The sequence below is a fragment of the Arachis stenosperma genome, chromosome 10, assembly GCF_014773155.1.
Source record: "Arachis stenosperma cultivar V10309 chromosome 10, arast.V10309.gnm1.PFL2, whole genome shotgun sequence".
NCBI classification, from domain to species: Eukaryota; Viridiplantae; Streptophyta; class Magnoliopsida; order Fabales; family Fabaceae; genus Arachis; species Arachis stenosperma.
The window spans coordinates 8,016,454-8,024,071 of record NC_080386.1 but is presented as its reverse complement, the minus strand read 5'-3'; the positions used below and the strand labels follow the sequence as shown (position 1 = coordinate 8,024,071).

The window sequence follows — 7,618 nt, the reverse complement described above, 5'->3', positions numbered from 1 at the left end:
GTGAGAAGTTCTTGTCTTCGAAGAACTTCAAGTTACGCACTTTCCATATTTGCCAGAGGGTGAAAGCCATCTTTGCTATTTTTCTATTTCCTCCATCTTCTCCCATCATCCTTCCACTCACATGCACCCACCATTTCCAGAATATGTCGTCATCTCCAGCCATTTCTGATGGTTGGATCTTTGCCAAACACCATATCTGTCTTGAGTGAGAGCAAGAGGCCAAGCAGTGGGTCACCGATTCTGAAGGATTTGAACATCTAGGATATTGTGGCGGAATTGTTGGGAATCAGTGGTTCAAAACTGGAAAACCATTGTAAAGAGCACGCCAGAGGCAATTTTTTACTTTGGGAGGGCATTGGATCCTCCAAAGAGCTCACCACATTTGTTTCTACTGACAATTTTCAGGTAGCAGTTTCCGGTGGATCGTGGAGCATTCTAAAGGCATAGGTGTAACCAGATTGAACAGAGTACTGTCCATTTCGCTTTGCTGGCTAGGTTAGCAAGTCTTCCCCTTCGTTTATTAGAATTTGTAGAATAATCTGTGCAATGTTTGGTTGAAATGTTGCTTCTATAATGTCTATTCGCCATTGTTTGTTGTGATCTATTAGCTGTGAGACCCATTCAATTTGGTTGTTGGCAGTAGTATTGTTGTGAATTGAGCTAGGATCCACCTGTTTTAACCATCTATCCTCAAAGACCCTGACTTTTTCACCTCGTCCTATCCTCCATAGACAGCCTTCTTCAAGAATTTTTCGCCCTTCCAAAATACTGTGCCAACCCCATGACGGATTATAGCCTGTCTCTGCCCTTAGAAAGGAAGTGTATTTAAAGTATCTGCTTTTTAGAACTTTGCTCAATAGAGAGTGAGGTCGAGAAATGATTCTCCAGCTTTATTTTCCTAGCATAGCTAGATTAAAGGCTTTTAAATCCTTGAAATTCAATCCCCCTTGAGTATGAGGTCTACATATTATATCCCAACCAATCCAGTGTTGTATCCACCAGAATCTCATTATCATACGCTGTATTTCCTCAATAAGAGTCTCAGACAGCTTGAAACACCCCAACGTATATATCAGAATGGCAGTGGCTACGACTTTTATAAATGTTTCTCTGCCGCTGGCTGATAAGAGGGATTTTTTCCAATGCTGTAATTTCTTCGCCACCCGATCCTTAATATAATTGAAGGTTGCTTTCTTTTATCTCTGTATCATTGAGGGTAGACCCAAATATTTATCTTGGTTCCCAACATGGGGAATATTGAGAATATCAGATAAAGTCTTTCGAGTTTCAGGATTGGTATTTTTGCTGAAAAATAAGGATGACTTTTGTAGATTAACCACTTGTCCACTCACCTCACTATAAGATTGTAGGATCTTGGTTATGTTATCACATACTTGGGGTGTTGCCTTACCGAATACAATTGAGTCATCTGGTTTATTTTGCTAATGTTGGGGTCTTTAGGAATTAAGCATATATGTGTATGATTGAAGGCTCTGAGCATCTTCCCTCCCTCAAAGAAGCTATGAACAGCATTAAGAACATCCCTTTTAATAGTAATCCAGAAAAACTGATAGAATTTTGCAGTAAATTCATCATCTCCAGGTGCTGCGAGATGATTAATAGAGAAAACTGCATCTTTGATTTCTTGATCCGAGACTGGTCTAGTTAGCCTTCGATTGGTATTGTTATCTACCCTTCTAGTCAACCCCTCCAGCTCCTCAATCGATTCCTTTGGTTTAGAAGTAGTAAATATGTTTTCAAAATATTGCTGCGCAATACTAGCTATTTGTTCTGGATTAGTACCAATCTCACCCGAATCACTTTCCAACCTGTGCAACTTGTTTTTGCTACTCTGCATACAGAATTTGGCATGAAAGAATTTTGTGTTCTTATCACCCCACTGCAACCACTGCACCCTGGCTTTTTCTTTCCAGAATCTTTCCTCCCTCTCATATTCATATTCTAGTTTCGCCTCTAAGACCCGAATCATAGTAGTGTCAGCCCCTACACCTTTATCCTTCTCTGTATTTAGCTTTGAGTTCAATTCAGCAATATTTTTCGAGTTAGTAGATGAATTTTTCTGCCATGCCACAAAATTGTGTCTACATTGTTTATGCCTAGCTTCTTCGCTATCACACCATCTTTCCTGAAATCTAAACCTTCTCTTTGTTTTAAAACCTCCTCTATCCAAGGAAATTAGAAGCGGTCTATGGTCAGATCCTGTCTCATCTAAGTGCACCACCGAGCCATTTGGGTAATTCTGTTCCCACTGCATAGAGGCCAAACATCTATCCAATCTTTCTCGAATAAGGTTAAATCCTGCCTGTTTATTACTCCAAGTGAACATACTACCTTCATATCCAAGATCAACCAGGCTACCTCCATTAATAAAGTCTTGAAAAGCTTGAATAGAAGATATAGTTTTCATTCTTCCTCCTTCTTTTTCACTAAAGGCTGAGATAGCATTAAAATCACCAGTAATCAAAATATTTTCTCCAGCTGTATCCAATATACTTAAGATCTGATTGTATTGAATGTTTTGTTGGGCCTCCTCATTATGCAAATGTACTCCAAAAATCTCCCAAATTCTGTTCTGCACATTGTCTCTCCAGGTGAAATGAATAAAAAAAATTATCATGTTGAATAATATTAATATCTTCACCTTCCTTCCACATTAATACCAGCCCTCCTGCTATTCCTCTTGGTTCAACACAATAGAACCTCTGAAAACCTGCTTTTCTGCCTTGTTTCTCCACAAACAAAGTAGTATTTTTGGTCTCGCATAAGAATACCACTTCGGGGGAATGGGTTCTACATAACCCTTTGATGCTGTGAACTGTTAGGGATTTCTCCAAACCCCGATAGTTCCAAATGATCATCTTCATGAACCTTGGGGTGCCATTTTTAGGATGGCACTCTGAAGCCCTTTCAAAATAAAATTCAGTGGATTAAATAGAGTCTTCTTCGATTAAGGACCCATCTTGTTACTCCGAATTTCGCTTAACACCAACAATCTTGCTCCCTACCACCGTCACCTCCATATTTCTCGTCAAATGTTTGATTTTTGGTTGTTTACTACTTCTTTTAATACCTCTCTCCATGCTGCCTACGTGAAACACCCCTACTTCTTCTATCTGTATCGAACCTTCCATACCTCCTGGCACCGATTCTGTTCCAGTGTATGGAATAATGTTTTGGTTTTCCTGCGGATTTGAGATATGATACGGAACTGATGGTCTTAGAATGTTAGTTTGGTTTAGGTGTATTTGAGAATATGGTGGATTATGGATACAGTTGGGGTTATGGTCATTGAATAATAGGTTAGAAAGGTTTTTTAGAAGGCTTAATGGTGTAGGTTTATTATGAGGTTGAGAGAATCCAGTTTCCTTTTCACGTGGGTTTGGGTGTGAGTTCTCCTTTTGCTCTTCTACTCTCCACCCGATCTGGTTTGCTTTCAACATTCTATTCCATCTCTCTTTAATCTACTGCTGATTGGCAGACAATTCCAGGTACTCTTCGCAGTTCTTTGTTTCATGCCCGATGTGTCCACAGAAACTACAATAGATCCCCAATTTTTCATACTTAAGCATAATTTCAAAAACTGTATTATCCGGACTAGCAACTTTTATTGATTGATGTAGTGTCTTGGTCACATCCAAATTAACCCTTATTTTCATAATCTGGTCCTCCTTGCCTCTCATGGCAAATTTATCAGCCTCCATTACCTCCCCTAGTTTTTGACCTATCCTCCGGGCCGCCATTATTGTTTTGCAAAATTCAGGCATTCTCCACGTTTGGATCCATACTGGAATTCGAGTAAAGTCCTCCTGTTCCACTTTCATACCTGGTTGCCATCTTCTAAGGTGGATTATATAATTCTTAAACAGCCATGGAGATCCCCTTTCCACCCGTATCACATCTACTTCCTTAGAAAAGAAATTTTGGAATATATTTTCTCCATGCACTTTGACTCTAAATCCCTCAGGTTGATTTCAGATAGCTCCGAATTCACCCTCCATTGTCCCGCCGCTAACCCCTCTATCCGCCATTAGTCTCCCTATTAAGCTTTTAGAGCATATTTCGACTCCTTCCTTCACATCTTCCACCTCTAATGCTACAATCTCCTCCTCTTTTGTTTCAGGTAGTTCTGGATTCTGCGTACCTCTCACCTCAGGTGATGCCATAGGATGGGTTATGAAAGAGAATTATAACATTAAAGAAGGATGAAATCTCACTGTTCACTCATATTATTTGGAGAAGGTCTGAGCTCTTAGTGATTAAGATTAACAAGAAAAAGAATAGAATAGCATTAGCAATTAGGATTTACAAGAAACCCTATCAGAGGCACAAAAAAACCCTAGGCACAAAAAGAGTACGTACTCATAATATATTTGAAAATTAAATATAACTTTTAATGTAGGTTTAGAATAGGAATTTGATGCTTGTTGGAATTATTTGATTCTTGCTAGTTTAATATTTGATTATTGTTGTTTTAAGGGCAATTTACACAAATAAAATGATTGAACGAAACCTTTACGCAAATACAATATTGGCAATTTCTAGATGCAAATGCAACAAACGCAATTATATGTAATCCGCTACACCCTGTAGCGGAACCCAATTACACGTAATCCACTACTGGCTGTTGCGGATTACGTTGAGGACTTTAATACTCATAAACCACTACACCCTATAGCGGTTTATGCTCATATGGTGATATACTCATAATCCGCTACACCCTCTAGTGGATTATGAAGAGTGTGAAAGCTTGGGAAGATGCCTAACAATACCATTCTAATAGTAACAACTCGTGATACAAAATATACGAAGTTATACAAATACAGTCTTCATAAATAATAAGCTGTAGAAAAATAATAGGCACCAAGCATTAACACTAACACGGATTAAATTACTACATTAGTCATAAGTCATAAGTCATACAAATAAGTCGGAACTAACACTAACACAAACACACCAAAGGAACTAACACTAACACCCGAAAACGTAAATTGCTACATGAGAAAATAAAATTCAAAAAACTAGAAGCACACAGACTAGAAGTCCTACGAACTACCGGCAACGGTGGAGCCTCTCTGGGGGCAAGATTTATGCATGTGCCCAGGCTGTTTACAGAGCCCGCATCGCTTCGGTCGGTTAGGGTCGGCCTCATCTATGTTGTTCCAAATTCTGGTAGATCTCGTTTGCCCATCACGACAACGCCTCAAGCTGGGATCCGGAATAACGGTCAGACCGTCACAACGTGGCCAAAGTCCCTCCGGGTATTGGCGGCACAAAACCCATCTGGTACACCCTGAACACCTTCTGCATGGTGTAGACCTCGTCGACATAGATAGACCAGTCAAGTCGTGACTGGGCACAACATGCAATCGCATGGCAACATGGATAATGGAGAGCCTGAAAGTATCCAAAGTCGCATGTACGATCTTGAAAGGAAACTTGGTATGTCCCAAGTGAAAAGCTCCCAGTTGGTGTCGTCTCGGCAACGGTGTACTCAGACTGGTGTCTATCGAACAGGGTGACAGTGAAGCATCTGAAGTCTTTCAAGTTGCGCTTCATCGCCTTCATAAAAGACTGGCAAAACTTGACACCGCTGGCCAATTGAGCCTCTGTCGTCTGACCACGAATCACAAACAACTCCGCTAGCCAACCATATGTGGACTTCACTAGGGCGGTCCCCGGAAGATTCCGTGTACCCTTCATAGCAGAATTAACACACTCAGATATATTGGTCGTCATGTGACGGAATCGTCTGCCACCATCCTGGTGTTGAGTCCACTTATCGTATTCTATTTTGTTCGCCCAATCACACATTGTCAGATTCTCAGTCCGCATTATATCAAACCAATAATGAAACTCTGCCTCAGTCTTCACATAAGCAGCGTTCACAAGCAAACGCTTTACATCCGTGCCCTTGAAACTGAGTGCGAAGTTAGCTGCAACATGCCGAATACAAAATGCTAGGTACGCATGCGGGGGTAACCACCCACTGTTAGAGTTTTCTAGTGCAGCCTTGATGCCGTTGTGCCTATCTGAGATGACTAGTATCCCCTGTTGCGGAGTCACATGTTGCCGCAGGTTGGTCAGGAAAAAAGATCACGACTCGGCATTTTCGCCCTCCACGAGACTGAAAGCAATAGGCAAGATGTTGGAGTTCCCATCTTGAGCAATGGCCAAGAGCAAAGTCCCTCCATACTTGCCATATAGATGAGTACCGTCTATGCTGATCAATGGCTTGCACTTTGCAGTGTCTGAAAGCTTCAACACAAGGAGAAAACGTCCAGAAAAGACGATGAAAGTACACGGTTGAGTCATCGACGTTATCACCGACTCGAACTGGAGACGTCTTCAGCAAGGCAACCGTCCCCTCCATGGTAGACTGCACACCAAGGATCCAACGAGGTAGCTCGGCATAGGACTCTTCCCAATCCCCGTATATCTGTGCTACCACCTTCTGTTTTGCCAACTACGTCTTCCTGTAAGTTGGCTTGAACCCGTACGTTCCTTCGGTAGCTTCTTGCAACACCTTTATCAATATCGCCGCATTGGCTCGAACTAGAGGAAAGATCTTTGCACAGATCACGTGATAATCTAGTTGTCGATGGTCGCTTGATATTGATGTAGCCAAGCATGTGTGTAGTCCGTTGTATCGTCGAACCTCCCAGGTTCCCTTCCGTGCTCGAAGGCTGATGCGAATCATCCACGTGCAACCCTTCCCGAACTCCTTGCATCTCCCATGGTACTTAAGATGATCCGACTCCATCACTCTGTACTCAACACCGTTACTGTGGAAAGATTGGCCAACTTGAAATTCAGCTACAGAATTTCCCTCGTGCAACCCTTGACCCCCAAAGGTTGGTGCTGACTCTGTCGGTTGGCCGATGGCTTCCAGATCCAGGGTAGAATAATGTGCAGGTTGCTCATGTGTGCCGGCACTTGACGGTGGTTGACATGTTGCTGGATTTGTCGGAATTTCATCATCGCTGTCCCCTCCAATCTCAGCAGGCTCTTCGTCGGAATCATCCTCTAGCATAGCATTTTTCACCCGATCTGATTCCCCCTCACGTCCTACATCTGGAGATGGATGAGTTGAGGTGAATACCCCAACTGGACTGGTTGACCGATACTCCAACAAACACTCAAGTGCAACGACGGGCCTCGAGGTGAAGGCACCCCCATCGTGGTAGACTGAGGGTTTGGAGCGGATGCACCAGAACTATCGATCCCATGTTCCATGTTTGCAAACAACTCGTGTATCCTCAGTTCCGGAAAACTCTGACGACAATGAAACAACACCTGCATATCTTCATCTGTTTGTAACACGAATGTTTCATATTGCACGCCGGTTGACACAACCGCAATAGGAATATTGTAGAACATCTTCTTCACCCACTTTGTGCCACCCGCGCCTAACTTCTGCAGTATACTACTCTTCAGATTGAACAGTGTATCAGACGACCTGACGAAAACACTCAGTGGTTCTCTATCTGTAAACTTCACACCGTGCCTCATACTCTTTTTTATTTTTCCAGAATGGTGCACTAACACCAAAAAGCTTTCTTCACTTTCCATCCCTCAAGTTATGAATGAATGAAAATGA

At 42.0% G+C, this 7,618-nt stretch overlaps 1 protein-coding gene across 1 annotated transcript; it reads right to left on the bottom strand.

Moving 5' to 3' along the window:
- Positions 1-5,253: 5,253 nt before the first annotated feature.
- Positions 5,254-6,391, bottom strand: LOC130956696 (uncharacterized). The gene is made up of 2 exons (XM_057883706.1): positions 6,215-6,391; positions 5,254-6,069 (listed from the first exon to the last, which is right to left on the bottom strand). Exons 1-2 carry the CDS (start codon positions 6,389-6,391, stop codon positions 5,254-5,256), a joined length of 993 nt encoding a protein of 330 aa, XP_057739689.1.
- Between the last annotated feature and the right edge of the window lie 1,227 nt (positions 6,392-7,618).

What these genes read in the sequence shown, in the direction of transcription:
- LOC130956696 (XM_057883706.1), bottom strand. Translation starts at nt 6,391, where the DNA reads ATGGAGGGGACGGTTGCCTTGCTGAAGACGTCTCCAGTTCGAGTCGGT. An exon ending in GGTACTCATCTATATGGCAA is followed by an intron (nt 6,070 to 6,214) that starts GTATGGAGGGAC and finishes ACTCCGCAACAG; the next exon opens with GGGATACTAGTCATCTCAGA.